The sequence below is a fragment of the Cervus elaphus genome, chromosome 1 (assembly GCF_910594005.1).
Source record: "Cervus elaphus chromosome 1, mCerEla1.1, whole genome shotgun sequence".
Lineage (NCBI taxonomy): Eukaryota > Metazoa > Chordata > Mammalia > Artiodactyla > Cervidae > Cervus > Cervus elaphus.
In genome coordinates, this window is record NC_057815.1 from 45,644,619 (window position 1) to 45,665,715 (window position 21,097).

The window sequence follows — 21,097 nt, forward strand, 5'->3', positions numbered from 1 at the left end:
GCTTTTGCTGTGGCTTTGCCCACACAGCAGCCCACGTGGCCCCGGCTGGTGTGCAGACCCCACCCATCTGTTGAGCCAAGAGAGCAGTAATGATGCCTGAGCTGGGGGCCCCCTCCCCACCTCTGCCCTCTGCTTCCCGGACTCGGCTTGTTTTTCCCCAAAGCAGCCAGGTCTGTCTTCATCCCTGCAGCCTTGCAGGCCAGCACAAAGACAAACAGTGGGCATGTGGTCTTCATCGTGGCCTGGGTGGGGATCCTCCCGCCCCCGTCCCCGCCCTCTAAGCCTGCCTGTCGCTGCCACTGCCTCCGCTCAACTCAGCAAGTCGGGACCCTTCACTATGATTTATCTCCAGTTCCCTGAATTAGATTAAAAACACTGCTACGAATTCTCAGAAAGGGAGGCTGATGTGATTGCATCCCACATCGGAGCGGTAGACAAGGGCAATAAAAAGATGTGCTTATATCATCTGTGTTTTGTGCCTTGTAGGGGCCACCATGTGGTTTATTGTTCCTTTCCTTTTTTTTTTTAAGTGAGGAAGGTAAGCAACATTGCTTCTTTTATTTAGAAAAGAGACTAGTCTGTTGAGCAGAAACCCTCTGCCCCCAAAGCACTGGATCAAAGTGGGGAAGGCGGATGGGCTGCTTCTGAAATAAAATAAGTGAGGGTCTGAGCCCGTGAGTGGGGTGAATGGAGATTTTAATGTGTTAGTTTGGACTGAGGTGAGAGCCAGCCTACTTTGATGGGCTGGGGAGCCGAATAGTGTCAGGGTAAAATTTCTCACTCGCAGGAAACCTCTGTGCCCAGAAGAAATGGGGAGAAGCTGGGATGATGTGCTGGAGCTTAGAGGGGTGGGGGTTAAAAGCAATGCTGGCAGTAAGGCCAGTTTAGGGACCCTCTCTGGAGAGCCTCATGTGGGTGCCTCCGAGATGAGCCACACATGGGCGAGGGGCCCAGATAGTAAAGGACCCTGTTTCTCTGTCAGCCCAAAGGACACAGGCAAGACACTTGCATGTGGGTCTACCCCAGGGGCCTGGGGACAAGACGTGCCCCAGGGTCCCCCCAGAGGACCCCGCCAATGGCAGAGGGTGGGGACAGCAGACAGAGATGGGTGAGGGGCTGTGAGGCTGGGGGAGGGTATGGAAGAGACTTGAAATGTTTTAAACCTGTGCTCAATTAATCGAGTAACATGAGACTGTGTACCTATGACTTACCTCATCTGTATATATTTAGTTCCCTGAAGTTCTTTCAACTGAGGAGTTCTTTTTAAAAAATCTTGTAGTTAACCATGCTCACGGTTCGCTGGATTTGGCAAGGCGAGCTGCTGCTGGGGGTGATGCCGGGGTTCCTGCAGAGACAAGGCCTCCTCCGTCCTTGAGAGGGAAGAATTCAGCAGTGGATGTGGACAGCTGGGTGGAGGAGAAAGGGCTGTCATCACAGGTTGGGGAGTTAAGCTGGGGGTGGGGAGTTGCCCCAGAGGCTTCTGCTTGCCCTCCTGGTACCAGAGGCATCTCACACAACTGAGAGGTCAGCCTTGCTGTGGGGTTTAAGCCACGGGTAAGGTGAGATCAGGCTTTTCTGGTGGTTCAGTGGTAAAGAATCCACCTGCAATGCGGTAGCCGCAGGAGACATGGGTTCAATCCCTGGGTCGGGAAGACCCCCTGGAGGAGGGCACAGCAACCCACTCTAGTATCCTTGCCTGGAGAATCCCATGGACAGAGGAGCCTGGTGGGCTACAATCCATGGGAGTGCAAAGAGTTGGTCACAACTGAAGTGACTTAGCACTCACGCAAGGTGAGGTCTTGAGGTGTTTGATTCTGGCATGTAATGTAAATGCTTTACTCTTGGGGCGAGGAAAGTGCTAGAAATCAGTGTCATGTCTGCGTTGGTTCCTTGGAGCTTTGGGAACTAGAACTTGGGTTTCCCCAGGCTGCAGATCTCGGGTGTGGAGTGAGGGGAAGGCTCCCTGAATGCAGGGCTTGGCCGTGATTGGCTTCTGAGCTTGACCCAGACATGCAGTGTCTCATCAGGGTAGGTATGTCATTGCTTCCCGCTCTTAGGCCTCAGTGTTCCAAACCTGGTCATGTGCACAGTAGTTTTAAAAAATTTTTATTTGTTTATTTATTTTTATTTTGACTGCACTGAGTCTTTGCTGCTGTGAGAGGGCTTTCACTAGTTGTGGCGAGCGGGGCTACTCTCTAGTTGCATTGCACGGGCTTCTCATTGCAGTGGCTTCTCTCTGCAGAACGCAGGCTCTCGGGTGCTGGGGCTCAGTAGTTGTGGCCCATAGGCTTATTTGCCTTGTGGCACGTGCAGTCTTCTCAGATCAGGAATCAAATCCATGTCCCCTGCACTGTCACATTAGTTTTCTATGTGTTGCCATTTTGTGAAGAATGGTTTTTTTTGGTATAAAGACCATACTCGTAACAGAGGAGGACATGTTTCAGCATTTTGAAGTTTATGAAATATATGCATGGATATCATCTCATTTGAATCTTAAAGCAGTTCTGTAAAATTGGGAAGGCAAGTCTTATTATTATTTTAGCAATATGAAAAGAAGTCTTTATTTCTTTCCTAGGGAGGACTAGTAGGAGGATCACTGTTAAAGACTAAATCTTAATGAAAGGCATCCATACATTAAAAAAAAAAACCCAAAAAACCCAGCACATATTTTTATTTTGTCGTAAGTTTGTCTTTTCAGTTTCTTGACAAACCTAAGAAATGCAGTTTGCCAAAGAATACCTTTTGCCCTGCAGAGCTTTTCCAATTCATGTCTACACAGTGAGTTTTCCCTCCTTCGGTAAGAAAGCAAAAGTATCCCCAGGCACCTTCTGTGGATGGGCTGGTGGGCAGATGGATGTCCCTGCCTTTCTGGCGGTCATAGAGACCCTGAATTGTGTGGTTGTTGCTCTTATGGTGGTGGTGGTTTAAGCAGAACTTTCCACTGGCTCTGTGGTGTCATGCATCTTACAGCCTCATTATCCTACGCATTTCACAGATGAGTATCTTGAGGCTCCAAAAGGCAAAGGGACGTCCCCACCTGGTCAGTCGTAGAGACCAAGATTCAAACCCAAGTCTCCGATTTGTCTCAAGGTCTTTGCCTTTTGTAAATATTCCAGTGAAGGCCTGGCTTTCAGCCAGGGGTCCGCGGTGGCCGCGATCTCTTTTGTTCCCCTTTAGAAACCAAGAGATCGCGTATAAGTCCACCCTTTCCTTGGCTCTTCTGGCTGCATGAATTTCCTTTTAACTTTTCAAATTTGTTAAGTTCCTCCCAGTCCTTGGCTCTCGCCCGTTCTTCCTCTCAGTTTCTCAGTCTGTCTTCTCTGTTCTCCATCCTCTTTGCCGGGACTCCTCCTCTTCATCCTTTTGGTACCCACTGGGGGTCCTGTCTTCAGTGCAGCCCTGCACCTGCTTGTGCCCTCCCCCCATTTAACGACTGTAAGCATTATTCATGAAATTAGCTGTTTAGTGTTTGCTTCCCCCTGATGATGTGACAGCCACAAGGCAAGACCTAGAAGTCTGCTGTTTTCTTAACACCTCCTGTGGCATCTGATATGGAGCAAGTGCTCAATAAGTATTTACTGAATGAATGAGGTGGGGGGCTATTTATGGTGAAGCCGTAGAGCTGAAGAGGAGAGTCAAGGAAAGGGGATACTCTGGAACCATCCTACAGAGGTGAATCCTGATTTAAGGCTGGTCCTAGTTCTAGGCTTCCCTGGTGGCTCAGATGGTCAAGAATCGACCTGCAGTGCAGGAGACACAAGTTCGATTCCTGGGTCTGGAAGATCCTCTGGAGAAGGGAATGGCAGCCCACTCCAGTATTCTTGCCTGGAGAATTCCATGGACAGAGGAGCCTGGCAGTCTCCACGGGGTCTCAAAGAGTCAGACACGACTGAGTGACTAGCACTGGCTCAGGGTGTCCGGCAGCCAGTGGGGGGCTTGCTGTGCCCCCAGTGCTCTGCGCCCCCGAGTTTTAGGGCCGATGGATGGAAACCCCAGCTCTAAATCTTTGCGTTTAACCCCATCTGCCCGTTGTGAAAGATGGTTTAGATGTTCCCTGAGGTTTCTTCTGGCCTGGATATTTTCTTTTTTTTTTTTCTTGCTTGCCAACTGGTGAGTTAAGGGGCGATTATTTTCATGACAAAGAGATTTTTCACAGGTTCTTTTTTTTACAGGGAGCCCTCCCTGAACAGCCAAGCCTGCTATTTGCTAAATGACAAAGTGGGCTTCCCCAGGAGGGAGTGGCAGGTAGAGGTCAACAGTGGGTGGATTCTGCTTGCCAAACATCTATCAGAAATAAAGTCTTTCTGAACTGATACTATAAGTCAGGAGGAGGCATATAAGTAATCTAAAGGCAGCTCATGACTCTAGTTAAGGAGATTATAGAGAAATGCTAAGCTTTTAGTTCGAGGTCATTTTCCCTTTGTTTCCTGGTCTGTGAAATGGGCAGCCTGCACTGATTAGTGAGGTAGTTAATGAGCTCTTTGGCTGAAGCATCACTGAGAAAAGTCAGATGTGTGAGCGGAGAGGCCAGGATGGGGCTTCTCTGTAGGGAGCAATTAAACTAGATTTCAGCCCTCCTCCTGAGGTGGAGAGTCCAGGGAGGAAAAATGAGCTTACTAAATATAGTGGGGACACAGTCTCGAAAGGGGACACGGAGGGCCGATTTGCATAACCAGCATTTAGGTCGTGCAAACGGACGGTTGGAGGAACCTTGTTATTCTTGGACTTCGGGTGTCTGTCTTTGGTTTCCTCAGGCCTGTCCTGCAGTTCCGAGGATTTAGCAGCCGCCTCTGTCCTCGGAGTTGAAGGACAGGATATTTGCTTTATACTTTGCTGTAGAATTTTTAAAATGCTTCCTGTATTTCACTGCTAGTGAGGCAGAGGAATCAGCCAGACTGCCTTATTTGTCCTCCTCGTCCTGTGTTCTGGGAAGAAGCTGTGTAGGAGTGGTGAGGATGACCGGCCGTGGGTGTCTGGGACATCCTGATCTTCGGGTTTGACTGATTTGAGAAAGACGTAATGGCAGAACAAATGAATGGAGATGGCGTCAGACCCGTTCCATTAAGGGGCCCCCGTCCTTTTGAGTAAGACTCAATGACTGTACAGATCTCGATGGGTTTTATTGTAAATTTCTTACTACTTATCAGACTTTCACTCCGATTTTCTCCAGAAGCGTTCTGGGTAGACAGGTGAGAAGTGACTAAAGAGCCCCAAAGGATACTGAGTCCCTTTGGGGTCTTGGGGCATATAAGCGAGCCCTGCCTTCACACAACAAGCAGTTTATGCAGTTTATTCATCCTCCTCCTATTTATAATAACCCAGAGCCTGGGGCTTGGGTGGCAGCAGCTTCTTCCCCCTCTCTGAATAATGAAGCAAAACACATAACCTCTTTGGAGCACTCGGGCCTGCCTGGAGACCGAGATGATGTGTGGGGTGTCGAGGACCCAGGTGATGACTATTGTGAGTTTGGAAGTGGACGCTAGCCCTGAGCCTGTGGCCCCTTCTCCAGCCAGGGACTGGGGAGCAGGGAGCAGGCCTGCAAGGATGCTGTGGCTTTGCAGATGCTGCTGACAGCGTTTTGAAGGATTGCCTTGGCCAGAGACCCACTCCTCAGCCTGCCTCCTCTATGACTCACTTGAGCTGCATATTTCAGTAGCATGAAGGCTTGACATGAGAAGAAAGGAGTATTTCTTATGAGTGGGAGCTCTTAGGTATTGAATCAGCACTGGAGAAGTGTGATGTTCTTTGCAGGTCATAGACAGAGGCTTTTTAAAAAATGGAGAAGAAATTCCCGTAACGTGAGAGTAACCGTTTTAAAGGGAATGATTCAATTTGGTGGCATTTTGTACTTTCACAGTGCTGTGCAGCCACTGCCTCTCTCTGGTTCCAAACCATTTTCATCCAGAATAAAACCTCTTCCCCGTTAAACAGCTACTACCTATTCCCTGCTCCCCCTAGCCCCTAGCAACCACCAGGCTGTCGCTATGGATTTACCTGTTCTGGATATTTTATATAAATGGGATCATGTAATATGTGACCTTTTGTTTGGCTTCCTTCAGCTAACATATTGTTTCTGAGGTTCATCCACGTTGGGTCACATATCAGTAGATCATACAGTTTTAACAACTACCCAAGATACCCAAGGTGGTGCAGTGATAAAGAACTCACTTGCCCATGCAGGAGATGTAGATGTGGGTTCGATCCCTGGGTTGGGAAGATCCCTTGGAGGAGGGCATGGCAACCCACCCCAGTATTCTTGCCTGGAGAATCTCATGGACAGAGGAGCCTGGAGAGCTACGGCCCATAGGGTCGCAAAGAATCAAACACAGCTGAGTGACTGAGCACGCGGGCAAGATACCCAGAGACAAACCTGCAGAAAAAGAGTGCTCCTCCTCGCCACTGTCATTTAAGCCCCAGTTTCTGCCAGAGGAAGGGGAATGAACTAGATTCATCATTCCCGGAATAAGCTGCATTAGAGACACCAGGCGTATGTCTTTAAAAAATACCGATTCTTGGGCTCCGCTTGGAGGGTTCTGCATCAGTAGATCAGGCAGGGGTTTCTCTGGGGTTGCTGATTGTCAGCTCGCTGGGTGTGGGACCCCTGAACCAGGAGACCTCTCGGGGGCCATCTGGACTCTTAATGACCTGCCTGTGATCTTAGCAGAGGCCTGAACCCCACGCACCATATTCTTTGTTGTTCATGAGGCAGTTCTTCTGTGCCCAGACCTCTGTGGCTTGCGATTTCCCTGTTCGCCTTCTGAGGGGAGGCGCAGGGCTCCCTCCCCGCTGCTTTTTACGGCTCCAATTAATTGTGGCTCATTTATCAAGCGCTAGCTACGCCCTGTGAGCTGGAGATGGGAGAGGGAAGGTTGTTCACGCCCCGGGGTGGTAGTTACAACTGACTGCACATCAAGGTTACGTTCTGGAAAAGCCACCCTCCCACTCACCCTCACTCCCTCCCAGACCAGCGTCTCCCGGGGCCCTGTGTGCCCACCCCTCTCTATGTGGTCTGTGGGACCCAGTGAGCAAGGCTGAGCGGAGTGAGCGGGATGTAGGGAAGCCTGCAGCTGCACCCAGAGGGCTGGGCATGAGGGAATCTCAGGGGCTGAGGCCAGGAGGAAATCCCTGGGGATGGAAAAGGACCTCAGCAAGCCAGCAATCACCCACACAGTGTGGGGATCCAGCCTGGACACCTGTGGGTGCTGTGATCACAGGGGAAGGAGAGGGGGCTACTCTGGACCTCTGGTTGCCTGGTTACTTTCCATGGACAGCCTGTTTTGACCTCTTCCCTTTCCCCTGGGGAGGGGCCAGGAGAACGAACGCCAAGGGGAGATGGAGAGGAGGAAAGTGAGACCAGAGAGCACCATGATGTCTTTGCTTTAATAAACGTGCCAGCCTGCCTGGTGGTGGACTCCTGCAGCTGACTCTGCTCTTTGCTGGGGGAATATGCACGTGGGGTGTGGTGGGGGTCAGCCTCAGGCAGGCGGCGGCTCCCCGGAGAGTTACTCCTCTGACCAGGAGGTGCCCATGCTGACGTCTAGCCGAGAGAAGGCGCTGAACTGTTCGCGTGAGTTGCCTGGTGGCGCTTGGACAAGCTGTTCCTTGCTTGAAGTGTTTTTTTTCTCTCCACCGTGCTGCCCTTTTACAGTCCGCTGTTAGGAATTAAAGGGACATTTAATAAAATCTTCTCTTTTTTTTAAAGGTGTTTCAGCAAGCTCGCCTTCTCGGCTTCCTTTGTCTGAAAGCCCTTGGATGTTCAGGTGCCTCCTTTGTGCTGCTCTTACCCCTTCACCTCTCCTGGGATTGGTTCAGGGGCCCCATAAATCTCATGTCCTCCGAGCAGAAAGACTTGCGCGAGTTGTTCTCAGAGCTTGAGCCGCTCTGATCACCGTAGGCTTTGTAACCTGTTCTGAGCGTTATTTGATTATGAACCTGCCTGAGGGGCTGTTGGGAGGTTGCCCCCAGTGCAGCGTTGCTGGGCCTTCTTATGCCAGACCCTGGATGAACTTAGTGATTTTTTTCAGGCTCCAAATCCTTGATCGTATTGACGTTTGCATAAATCATCTATTTATTCCCCTCTGGTTCTAAGGGTGAGGACGTTTTGGAGGGAGAAGGCCTTTAGCCCAAATTCCCAGGGCTCCTGCGATGGTGGGCTTCTTCTGATCTGTAGATGCTTTCAGATTCTTCCCAGAGGTGAGGGCCGGCAGGAAAGAGGGGGAGAGGGTGGGCTGGGAGAAGGCCTCTGCGGCTGGTGGTGATTCCCGTAGCTGCTTTCCCCCTTGCATACCCTGAGCTAAGTAATTTACTTATTTCTCTTTTTTTGTTTGCACATCTCTGCCGATGTTTGCCTGGACTTTCCTCTCTGGAAGTCAGAAGGAGCGTTTTGGAATGACATATTTTCCTTAAAAGAAAAAAATCTTTTCCTTTAAAGAGGCCTCATGTCACCTATTTTCCAAGAGCCTGGATCCTGGATCAAATTAGATGCAGGTGTTTAAGACCTGAAGCAGGGTGGTGAAGGATTAGCTCCTTTGTTTTTCTGTCAGCCAAGTTGGTGACACAGGTGTTTCCCTTCTCCCTTGGGACGCCTGAGAGCATCTCGAGGAGTGGGGGCGGGGGGGAGGTAGTGGGGGGGGAGGAAGGGAAAGGAGAAGGCCGCTGTGGGTGGTGGGGGAGGGGAGCGGAGGGTTTTCTGCTCAGACCCTTGATGGGAAGACAGCTGGGAGGGCCCATCAGCTGGGGCGTGTACTTTGCATCAGTCCAGGAGGTGTGGGTGGAGAGGGGGTGGGGAAGTGTGCAGGTGGACTGTGCAGAGACCAGTCGGAGTCCAGAAGGTTGGTCTCTTCCATGTGCCCGAGACAAGCCGTGGTTGAAGGGGCTGGTGGAATAGGCTTCTCCCGGGCGTTGCTCCTGCTCCGGATTTTGGGGGCCTTGTCCTGAACGTTCACACCAGCTCTCAGAATTTTTGTAAGTATGGTCATCCGTTGGCTGTTCCCACCCGAAAGGGGTGAAATGGTGTGCCAGAATGCCAGCCCTTGAACTGTCCATCAGTGACGGGTGAAATGGGAAAAATAAGAGGAATGGAGTTAGCTTTCCATAAAGCAAAGCCTCTCATAAAAAACTGTTTGGTTCTGAGAGTCTGTCTGTCCTCAGTTTTCAGTGTTAAAACATCCTTGCTTTGAACCATGACGGTGCTTCTAGATGGTAGCTGTATTGCTTGGGTGGCCATGTAACAGGTGAGTCCCAGGAGCTCAGTGGGGTAAATGCATTTTCTGATTATGTGAAGCTCAAGATGAGCGGAGGAACTTCCCCTTGGGGATTCGGGCTCCTTCTGTCCTGTGGCCCCATTCTTCTCTGGGACTCTGGGGTCCTGAATGCATTCTGCGGGTAGGGAGAGAAAATGGGGCTGTGTGGGTGCCATGCCCCATCGTAAGCCCTGGGCAGCAGTCTGCTGTGTCCTCAGGAGATCCAGAGACCAGCCAGCCATGCCCTTGGCACAGTGGCTGTTTGTTTTGTCCTTACCTGGCCAAATAGAGGTGGCCGACCAGCCCTCTGCTGGCCTGCCTAGTTCATCTGCATTTTACTGGTTTACAAGATCCAGAAGCCTGAAACTACTGTTTGTAATAAGCCAGAGGTCATTTCTGTGGAGTACTGGAAGATATTTCCTTACTTGGAATACTTCATAACTGAGTAAATAAAGCTGGTGTTTTTCCTTTGCTCTTCCTTGTTACAAGCTAAGGATAAGCAACATCACCTGTAGGGCAGAGAGAACCAGTCTGGACAGGGATTGGCAAGCATGTGGTCTTTCTGGCTTGTGCCCCTTTTTTAAATGAGGAAGGTTCTTCAGTGCTTTGGTTTCAAATCTGACCAGTGCATGTCCCATGTGTGGAGTAAGGATGAGAGGAACTAGGGGTTGATTTCACAAAGGACCAAATAACCCGAGTAATTAGTTATGCCAATGAGAGCCTGAGAAGATGATTTTTTTTTTTTTTTTTTTTTTGCAATCTGGCTAATACCAAATAGCAGAGGACTAGTGTTTCTTCTTTGGGAAGTGAATCTGGTGGAATCAGCAGAGGGGGAAATACAGGCCATCCTGGCCCCATGCTCCAGGCGTAAGCATCTTAGGCGTTTCTGAGTTACAGTTGTGGAGAGAGAGTCTTGCTTTATTATTATTATTATTTTTCCTTTTCTTTATTGGCCATGCCATATGGCTTGCAGGATCTTAGATCCCTGACCAGGGATTGAATCTGTATACCCCTTGCTGTGGAAGCATGGAGTCTGAACCATTGTTTCTTTTATTTATTTGTTTAATCACTAGGTCATATCCAACTCTTTGTGACCCTGAGGCCTGCAGCATGCCAGGCTTCCCTGTCCTCTGCCATCTTCTGGAGTTTGCTCAAACTCATGTCCTTTGAGTCTGTGATGCCATCCAACCATCTTGTCCTCTGTCATTCCCTTCTTCTTCTGCCTTCCATCTTTCCCAGCCTCAGGGTCTTTTCCAGTGAGCCGGCTCTTTGCGTCAGGTGGCCAAAGTACTGAAGCTTCAACTTTAGCATTGGTCCTTCCAGTGAATATTCAGGGTTGATTTCCTTTAGGAGTGACTGTTTGGACCACTAGGGAAGTCCTGAGAGTCTTAGAATGGTGATGGCTGTCACTCATTCTGGGTCCTAATTCCTGTGTTGGTTTGATCTCTTTCAGGTTAGTCTCAATGATTCCCACAATCAGATGGTGGTCCACTGGGCCGGCGAGAAGAGCAACGTCATCGTGGCCTTGGCCCGGGACAGCCTGGCACTGGCGAAGCCCAAGAGCAGTGACGTGAGTATTGTTGCTCTGGCTGTCCCTCTGAGGTGCCAGGGCGCTTGTTTCTCCTCCACTGGGGTTATTATCATGCCAGGCAAAATGTCGAGTAGCCGAGGAATCTGGAAAATCCTATGTAACCCTTATTTGTGAACACAGGGTGCTGCCCTGATGGTTGCAGTGAAACCCGTGAGACGTGTGGTGACTTTTGTGCAATGGTGGGGTGTGCTTGGGGGCTTCCCAGGTGGCTCAGCAGTAGAGTCTGCCTGCCCACACAGGAGACCTGGGTGTGATCCCGTGGTGGGGAAGATTTTCCTGGAGAAGGAGATGGCAGCCACTCCAGTATTCTTGCCTGGAGAATCCCATGCACAGAGGAGCCTGGGGGCTACAGGCCATGGGGTCACAAAGAGTCAAATACGACTTAGCAACTAAACAACAACAACAGCAAGGGTGTGATCTGGATTGTGCATCTGCTCAGCCGAATGCCAGAAGTGTGTTCCTGGGCAAAGTTGCCCGTCGGCAACCGAGCCCGATGGAATCGAATTGGTCTTTCCATGTGCTGATTTCTGCTAACTCTTTACAGTTGGACGAGTCCTTCAATCTGAATTGCTCATCCTCTTAATTTCCACAGTTGGCTCTTTACGATGTTTAATCGTCTAGGTGCTTTGAAGACTGTAGACCAAGGATCACACACTCAAAGACCTGTGATAGGGGCCACGTAGGTAAGGGGCAGGGGTGAGGCTGCCCCCAGGTTTACACCACTCTTTACCTCTGAGAGGAAGAAGGGTCTCTCCCATTATTCTTGAAGTCTGCAGCCTTCTGGGACGTTATTTCATTCTCCCACTTTCTATAGAGATGCAGGTTCAAGAAACATTCTCCTGTATCGATTTGAACATGGTGTGTGGTGATGGATGCTTGCTTCTTGGTCTCAGTTTATGAGAGACTCTGGAAAGTGGGAGGGACTTTGAGCTTCTGGGCTGTTGTTCTCGGCTCTCAGCTCTGATTGCTGTGCGGCTGGATCTGATTTTTCGAGGGAAATTCAGAGGTGAGGATTTTTTTTTCAGAGGTGGGGATTTTTACGAGAAACTGCTGAGTCTTACAACTTGGCAGCTGACGTATAGTTTTTATAAACCCTGTGTGGGCCAAGTAAAACATATATGAGGACCAGAGTGAGCCCTTGGGTCCCCAGTCTGTAGCCCCTGCTCCAGACACCCCCCACCACTTGTGGGGAAGAGAAACAGGGCCTGCCTCAGGTCAGGGTCTGACATGGTCACAGGATGAGGCTGTGGACAGAAAATCCCACTGTGGAGCTTGGGTCACTCTGCACTCAGGCCAGGGAAAAACCCCTGAAGAACTTGCTAGCCCTGTCCCATCAGCCCTGTGGACATGTTTGTAATTCTGGAGCCTGGATTTGGTCTCTGTGAGGCCCCTCACTCTGTGTCCGCCATCTGGGTTTGATATGCTACAAGGTTGGGGACCAGAGGTGCCCCAGGGACTGTTTTCTAGTGGGTCAAATAGGGGCAGCCACCGGTGGAGAGGGCAGACGAAGGACTGGCCATAATGATGTGTAACTTGGCTCAGGGTGGGTGCCCAAGAGTGGTAGTGGGAAACCACTGCAGCTGACAGCCAGTCTGGGTGCAGTGATGTGGGGCAGGGCTAAGCTTGTTCGGGGCTGTGAGGTTGGCTCAGTTATAGATTCGATCAGGGTTGGCAGGCACAGATGGCAGTGTATCAATGGCGGTTGGCCCGAGAGAGTTTTAGCCCGCTGTGTTCAGCACTGTCACCGTCTAGCAGCATCTCTTTTAAACACAGGCGGCAGCTCTCTGCCCTACTGTGTTGAGAAATCCTCCTTAGGGTATTTATCTTAAAAATTCTTTGTCCAGATGGTATTTCTGTTAACATAGGTGAAGACCTATCTTTCTACTGTTTTGCTGGACAAAGAGGAGCCCAGAGGCATTCAGTGATTTGCATGGGGTCCCTCAGCACGTGTGTGGGAGGGTTGGGGCTATGACCCGATCATGTACTCGGCGTGTGAGAATGTAATGTTGCCAGGGTGACCAGCATTGGCTTTAGCACTGAAAGACCTACATCCTGGGACCCTTCTCAGTCTTGGATGAATCAGGAAGAATGGTTACCCTACATATATTGCCAATCTATCCAAACCTAATGGAGAAGGAAACGTCAACCCACTCAGTGTCCTTGCCTGGGAAATCCCACAGACAGAAGGAGCCTCAAGGGCTACAGTCCATGGGGTTGCGAAAGAGTCGGACATGACTTTGTGTCAACATCCGAACCGGTTTCTCACTCTGCCTAAATATTTGGGTGATTCTTACTAAGGACCGATTGAACATTTGAAACAAGAGCCTATTCTGGAACGAAGTATACGCTAAGATTAAGTTGGAAGGAGACTTCATGTTTGGAGATAATAAATCAGGATGGCAGAGATTTCTCTCGTTAGCATATCAGCTGCGTTAAAGAATTGGCAGATGAAACTCAGATGGTCTGATGTGAAAAGTTAATTCAAAAATAAATTCTGACTCAGAGGCAGGAGTAGGTGGTGCCAGAGTAGTAACAATCTAAATTTTCTCTGAAGACTGGAAGCGTGGTTCCCAGGGCCCCATCAGCATCTGGAAGGTAAAGGACATATACAGATCAGGAGCTGTGCGCGTGTTGGAGAATGGCCAACTCATACATACTCAGTGTATAATAAAGGGATGATCTGGAAGTTGAAATCCCAAAAGATTTGCTCTTAAGCAGAAAAAAAAAAAAATATCCTGGTGAACTTGTGACCAGTGATTCCATGAAGCATGGCTCCTGCAGGACCCTTCTTTTCCTTTGATAAGTCTGGAGATGAAAGAAAACCATAGGTGTTTTTCTTGATCGTCCTTGCCTCTCATTTCTGCATTCTCCTGACCTATTTTACCAAGTACCCAGTTGCCACATAATTTGACCAAAGAAGTTTCCAGAGATATTGTCCACTAGGAGATCGGAATCACCCAGCGCAGGCATCAGGAATGGTGGGGATCACTGCCCTTGTACCCAGAGTTGTATGGCATTGCGGTTGCTGCCCCTGGGGACTGGCCGGGGAGCAGGGCCTGCACTTGCCAACCGTGCAGAACTTGGTAGCCTGTGCGAGCCGGCGTCTAGCTGAGCCCCGGCTCTGAGAACTGAGCGCGTGGGTTTGAATCCTGGCTCTCCCATTCATCAGCTGTCTGACCTTCAGCCAAACCCTTCACTTCCCCTTGGTCTTCTCATCCATCAATGAGAAATCTTGTGATTTCGTCCTTGTGAAATCTTGCTCCCCAAAGGGTGGTATGCTGATCGGCAGCACAGGGATTTTCTGGAGGGTGGTGAGAAATGCAGAATCTCAATTCTCACCCTGGGACTTCCTGAATCTGAGGTTTGCATTTTGACCTGTGTCCTGTGGGGTGATTCGTAGGCATGTTTGAGAAGCACTGGTGTGAAGTACTTAGAACGGCACCAGACGTGGAGATGTTTTCTGGACATTTTCCTCTCCTTCACTTTTCCACTCTTCTCTTCCCCCGCCTCCTTCTCTTTGTTATATAGTTTTGATGTACAGGAGAAATAATTTAAAAATGTTTACCTCAAAGGACCATCTTTATAGGTAAGACTGATCTAACTAGCAACTTTTGGCAGTTTAGAAACTAGTTATGGAATTAAGAGATACAGACTACTATATATAAAGCCACAAAGGTATATTGTCCAGCACACGGAGAATGTAGCCATTATTTTGTAATAACTTTACTTGGAATATAATCTATAAAAATATGGAATCACTATTTTGTCCGTCTGAAACTAGTATAATCTGTAGATCAACTATACTTCAGCCGGAAAAGAAGCAGCCCCTCCTCGCTTTAATTCTTAGGGAGTTGTGTCCCCTCGAGGCCAGAGGATGAATTAGGGCAGAAACCTCTGTCTGGATCCAAAACGAACTGCGGAAGCACAAGGTGAGTGGGCCTCGGCAGTTTGCGCTACAGCACCTGGAGCTCACTGTGGGCAGTGAGCCGGGCAGCAGCCTAGCGCTGCCACGAGGAGAAGACCCCCCGACCCAGAATGTACCAGCGGGGCTGCAGTGTGGATGCTCTGAGGCCGTCAGCCTGCTTGGTCTTCTTATCCAAACAACTGGCAGAGGTCCTTCCAGGGTCCTTCTCCTGGGAGGAAGGCAGATAGCTATGCATGGCCCCGAGCTTGCATTTACCCTATTGATTCACTGATCAAATAGGAATGAGAATTGTGAGGATAGGATCAAAATACCATGTTGGAATTGTTTAGCCTGGAGAAAGGAAGGTTGATGAGCAGTTTGAGACCCTCACATTCCCGATTGTAACTTCTGTTTGGTATAAGCCCAAAGGGATAGGGTTTGCTTGCAGACAAGGATGTTAAGGAGGGGCTTTTTGGTCGGGAGGGTGGTTGCACCTCCACCACCAGTGGGAGGTGTGTCAGGGAATCCAGGGAAGGCCCTGTGTTTTGTTCAAGGTGGTGTTTCTCCCTCCATCCAGCATTCTTTCCACTGCCTGGGCTGTAGCTTTGGTGCTTTTCTTCCTCTTGAGCAGAGAGACAGAGGAGGATGTCCACCCAGAAGGCTGACTTGTGAGCGTGGAAGGTCAGCAGTTGGGCTGGGAGGAACCTGTCCTGGTTTTGTCACTTTCAAGCACCTTGACCTTGGCCTGTGGTTCATTTTTCGGAGTGTTAGATTCTGTTATCTCTTATATAAGGAAGTAGTCATTCATTCGGTCACTTAAGGATCCATTCATTTCACTGTTGTTCATTTATGGAGCACATGTATTTACTCACGCTGTGGTTTATAATAACGCTTATTTATTCCAGAAATCTTCCCTGAGCACCTGCTATATCCCAGGTCCATGGAGGACAGGAAAGAGACTCATTCAACAGGGTTCTTAAGATGCAGAGAGATGATGTATACAAAAGAGTGTGCATACGTGCATGCTCAGTCACTTCAGGCATGGCTAACTCTTTGCAGCCCCATGAACTGTAGACTGTCAGGCTCCTCTGTGCATGGGATTCTCCAGGAATAATACTGGAGTGGGTTGTCATTCCCTCCTCCAGGCGATCTTCTTGACCCAGGGATCAAATCCGTGTCCCCTTTGTCTCTTGCATTGCAGGTGGATTCTTTACCCACTGAACCACCTAGGAAGCCCATACAAAAGTGTATTGTTACTGAAAAATGCTGCCCTGATATGAACTTATTATTATACTGGTGTCTCTGAGAAGGTGACTTGGAGTGGACTTTCCATTTAGGGGATGCTGGGGCTAGAAGGGGCCCGAGCTCCCTTTTGGAGAAGCCGTCAGTTTGCTCCGTGTGACTTTGAGTGTCACAAGGGACCCTCTTTCTGTTCTCACCCTGGAGGGTGCAAGTGAGAAGGTACCGCTTTTTTCCAACCTCTCAGGTGATCTGTGAGCTCTCAGGCTGCTGACTTTCAGAAGCTGTTTTGGCAGCAGCCCCTTACTGTGTGTTTAGTAGCTGGGATCATGTGCTGTATTTAAGCGTGTGTGTTTGTAACAGGGATTCTTCAGATACTGGCAGAGACTCTTTCTGTGCTCTTCCAATCTCGACATCTAATAAATATTAACGACCCACGTGTGCGCTCAGTTTTCTTTGCACAAACCTCGTGTGGTTCATTGTTCACTGGGGGCGTTGTTCGCAAGCAGTGACGTGTTCACATGCGCGCCGTGTGAATGGCCGTGTCTTTGTATGCCTGGTATCCAGCATAGCACCTGGCTCACGCGAAGCCCTCGGAACGTGTTGCTGCTGAAGTCAATCAGGTTCATCCCGAGTTCCCATGCCTTCCTGGGCCTGACCTGTCCTTTATCTTTAATGCTTTCCCCAGTTCTAAGTCAGTGTTGTTAGTATTATCTTCATCTGTCAGGCTCCTTTTTAACCCACTGATTATATTCATTTCTCGTGAATGGGGTAGGGAAGTCTAGGGTCAGAATATCTGGCAGAATCCATTTCTTCCATCCGTGTCTAGAGGTGGGATGGCTGTCAGATTTCTGGCTTTAGAGGCATGCAGCCCGGGTCAGGATGCCACACTGCTACTTACTTTGTGACTTTGGCAAGTGACTCCTCTCATCAGCCCCTGTTGCCCTGTCTGTAAGATGGTTTTAATAATTGCGGTTGCTGTGGAGGGTGGGGGCGAGAGCTCTCTGAGCTGATTGTGTGAAGAGGGTGGCGCACGGGCTACTCTTCTGTTTCATAAGCTGTGGTTACCGGGGAGCCGGAAACGTGGAAGCAGCAGAGAAATAGATACCATTGGCACCTGCACAGACCTGGTTGCTGTTCCCCTAAACTCAGAATCAGTCCCCTGCGTTACAGGGTTAGAAGACACGGGTGCTGGGGGTGGGGTTCTGGGACCCTGTATGCGGCCTCCATGCATGTTTAGTCACTTAGCACTGCCCTCTTTTTTTTTTTTTAAATCTCTGGGGCTACTCTGTGAAAACCTATGAGGGTTTTTGTTTTTGTTTTTGTTTTTAATCTTCTGGAATGCTGTAAGGACAGAACTTCCCAGCAGAGGGACGAGAATTAGATTACCTTTTGGGGACATTTCAACAGATGGCAAAACAAATTCTCAATCCCTTCCCCTCAGTCAACCACATTCTCCGGTCTGGGCCTCTGGATGTAATTTGTTGAAACACTCAGCCTGGCTGTGGTAAGGAGCTTATCATGGTTGCTGTCCACACGTCTCCCCTCCAGGGAATCGTTGTGGCCTCAGAAAAGAGGCCACCAGCTTGGGGACAGACTCAGAGGTCGTCTGCTTCTTCTCTGTGGGTTGTCTTCACATCTGTGATTTCATGGCACGGGGACCCATCAGGACCCGCATGCAGGATGCTGGGGGGTGTGTTTGCAAGCGGAGACAGAGAGAGCCACCCTTCTGCCACATCTCTCACTGATCCTTTTCTTCCTTCTCGCCACTTTCTTCCAGGTGTACGTGTCCTATGACTACGGAAGGTCGTTCAAGAGAATCTCAGAGAAGCTGAACTTCGGTGAGGGGAACAGCAGCGAAGCTGTGATTGCCCAGTTCTACCACAGCCCTGCAGACAACAAGCGTGTAAGGATGTCACCCCTTGTGACTGTGTAGGGCTGCCTTTGGGGGCCAGGGCTCAGCTAGAGGCCGGCTGGGAGATGGGACTCTTGGGGCATCTTTGCAGCGTGACTGAGGACTGTTTTTCTGCTCACCTGGGAGTCAGTGACAGAATGTCACTCTCAGGGCGGGACCATGCATAATCAAGCAGTCGGGGTTCCTGGCCAGGCAGGATTTCTAGACAAACAATGGCAGGTTAAAGCACAGAAAATCTGCCAGCTGCCAAACAAATTGCCTGACTCATAGGTGGCAAAACCCCGGATCCACCGGGACTTGCACTGAGGTCTAATCTAGGTCTTCCAGGGCGGCTGCCAAAGTCTTGGTTTTATGGGCATCACTAGTGTGTGTGCACACGTGTGTTTGTGTATGTGCACTGCCTTCCTGTCAACCTATACTGGGTCTGGAAAGGAAAACCAGGGCAGCTGATACTGCCGGTGCTCCTGATTTGTTTTCCCAGCTGGCTGGCTCGGGGCTGTGGTCCTACAGTGGTAGCTGGGCAATTTGGTTTGGAGGAAGCCTTGACTTGAGATTGCTTTGGGCCCTAGGAAGGAAGGGGTGTGTGTGTGTGCAGGAGTCAGGCAGCCTTCTGGTTAGGTAGCTTTAGCTCGCAGACTTGTCTGTGGCAGCTTTGTCCCCACTCTAGTGATTCCCCACTCATTCCCAGGATAGGATGGCTGGCTGCTTCAAAGGATGCTGAAAAACTAGCCCCTTAGCTGCAAAAGTTCAGGAGTGGGTAGCTGCTGCTCTTTGCTCATCCAGGAAGGAAGGAGAGTGAGAAATCCACAGGGTCCTCTGACCTGGTCCCCTGCCCCCCTCCCCCGCCCCCCTCCGGCCTCCCCCTCAGTGCTGGCTTCTCAGGTTGCCTGTGGTCTGTGAGCTGGGGCTGTATTCAAAATATTTAGCCACTGGAAGGGCACTGACCAATCAGAACAGACTGGATCTGAAGGGAGCTGGGTCCTGAAGGCCACCCTGCTGAGCCAGGCATTAACCTTTCAGTTGCTGGATTGTGGGCAGGTCCTGGGGAAGGGGCCAGGCCACTGGGACTTTAGACAGGGCCTCTCATGGGTTTAAATGGGCTGTTTACTAACAGAAGCAATGTGTTTTTGTTTATTTAATTTCTTTTTTAAATTGGATTTTAGTCGATTTACAGTGTTTGTTGTGCCAGTCTCAACTGCACAGCAAGAAGCAATTGTTTTTATTTTAATTTAATTATCTTATTTAAAAAATTGAAGTATAGTTGATTTACAGTGTTGTGTTAATCTCTGCTGTATAGCAGGAAGCAATTTTTTTTTTAAGATATTTTTGATGTGGATCATTTTTAAAGTCTTTGATGAATTTGGTTGTAATATTGCTTCTGTTTTCTGTTTTGGTTTCTTGGCTACGAGGCATGTGGGATCTTAACTCCCTGACCAGGGATCAGACCCATAACCCCTGCCCTGGAAGTGTGGAGTCTTAACCATTGGACCTCCACGGAAGTCACAGCAGTTGTTTTGTTTTTTAAAACAACTTGAATAGTTATTACTGGTACCCACTAGTTGGTATCAGCCTTGCCTGCTGATCCTTGCGTTGCAGGCAGATTCTTTACGATCTTAGCCACCCAGGGAAGCCCTCTGCCTGATGATCTCAAAGTTGAGGGGCACTTAGGACAGATGCCCCTCTAACATGACTCCAAGATGACAGAGCAACCTGGAGAAAAGCACATAAAGGTGTTGAAGGGAGTTGGCTGTGTGGTCAGGACGGCAGGCTTTCTGTGCCCTGCCCCCACTGCATTGGGGTCAGGCAGGCCAGGGGTTGCAGATTCCCAGGACCTCGAGTGATTGAGGAGCCCTGCCCCAGGCTCCAGCTCCCTTCCCTGGCTGCATCTCCTGTGGATCCATCTGTGTGCACACCCCCCCACCCCCGCCCGGCTTTCAAGAATCATTCAACACTTGGAATAATAATCTCTTTAAGAGGTTGTATGTATCTAGTATTGTTATTACTATTATTACTACACATTGTCCCAAAGTTGTTTTTGTTTAGTCACTAAGTCGTGTCTCTTTGCGACCCCATGGACTGTAGCTCACCAGGCTCCTCGGTCCATGGGATTTCCCTGGCAAGAGTACTGGAGTGGGTTGCCATTTCCTTCTCCAGGTGATCTCCCTGGACCAGGGATTGAAACTGTGTCTCCTGCATTGGCAGCTGGATTCTTTACCACTGCTGAACCACCAGGGAGGTGTTGGTGTGTATTAGTCTCTCAGTCGTGTCTGACTCCTTGTGACCCCATGGACTGTAGCCACTAGGCTCCTCTATCCATGGAACTCTCCAGGCAAGAAGACTGGAGTGGCTTGCCATTTCCTTCTTGAGGGGATCTTCCTGACCCAGGGATTGAACCCGGGTCTCCCACATTGCAGGCAGACTCTACCATCTGGGCCACCAGGGAAGCCGAGTCCCAAAATTAAACTCTTGCCGAAGTTGTGGCCTTGAAGCTGCCTGATTGTCCCCGTAGCGTCTCTGTCTCCAGCCCCGTCTCGTCCCCTCCTCACCTCCACCGCAGGGTAGCTGTCTGTGAGCAGGCTCTCTCCCTTCCTCCTTGTCTCGGGTTGTGGTGAGTAACTGCTAAGTCCGCCCATTGGATGAGTCAGAAGACAGGAAAGATTGTGGGCCTGCGGGTGGGGTGTCAGGGTTAGTGCTGAAGAGGATCTGGGGCCTTTGGAGCAGGAGAAGGAGCAGGGCCGGAGCCAGGGCGTTGGGGCAAGGCGGGAGCTGAACCGGGGGATGGTTGCAGTGAAGGAGCTCCAGGGGCTGCGGGTGAGGTGCGAGCAGTGGGCCTGCGACCTCAGAGCTGTCCCCGAAGGGCAGGGCTGCTTAGACTTCCCGGGGCTGAGCTGGGGATGGTTTGGAGTTGGTGCGGAGGGCTGCCTTCTGGAGGACTTGTTGGCGGTTAGACTGTGGCCCAGAGCAGGCTCAGTGAGGTTAGGCCTGGGGTTCCTGATTGCCCAGAGGAGACTGTTACCCCTCCTCAGACCTCTCAGGGAGGAAGTGACTCTGACTGTGCTGATGACTTCACTCACTTTTGCCTTTGTGCCTTGGAAGGCAGATCGCCCCCGCCAGACCTGCCCCTTCCTGAGAAACATCCCCCAGGTCTAAATGCTTTGCTCCCCCCACCCCCCAGCCCCCAAAAGGTGCTAGGTCCTGGCAAGTCA

General features: G+C 50.1%; 1 protein-coding gene across 1 annotated transcript in view; it reads left to right on the forward strand.

Annotated features, from left to right (window-relative positions):
• SORL1 (sortilin related receptor 1) overlaps positions 1 to 21,097 on the forward strand; it is a 159,505-nt gene that overhangs the window by 6,899 nt on the left and 131,509 nt on the right. Inside the window, exons 2-3 of the mRNA XM_043901325.1 lie at positions 10,696 to 10,812; positions 17,757 to 17,882. Coding sequence (XP_043757260.1) covers positions 10,696 to 10,812; positions 17,757 to 17,882 — 243 coding nt within the window. The remainder of the gene's footprint in view (positions 1 to 10,695; positions 10,813 to 17,756; positions 17,883 to 21,097) is intronic.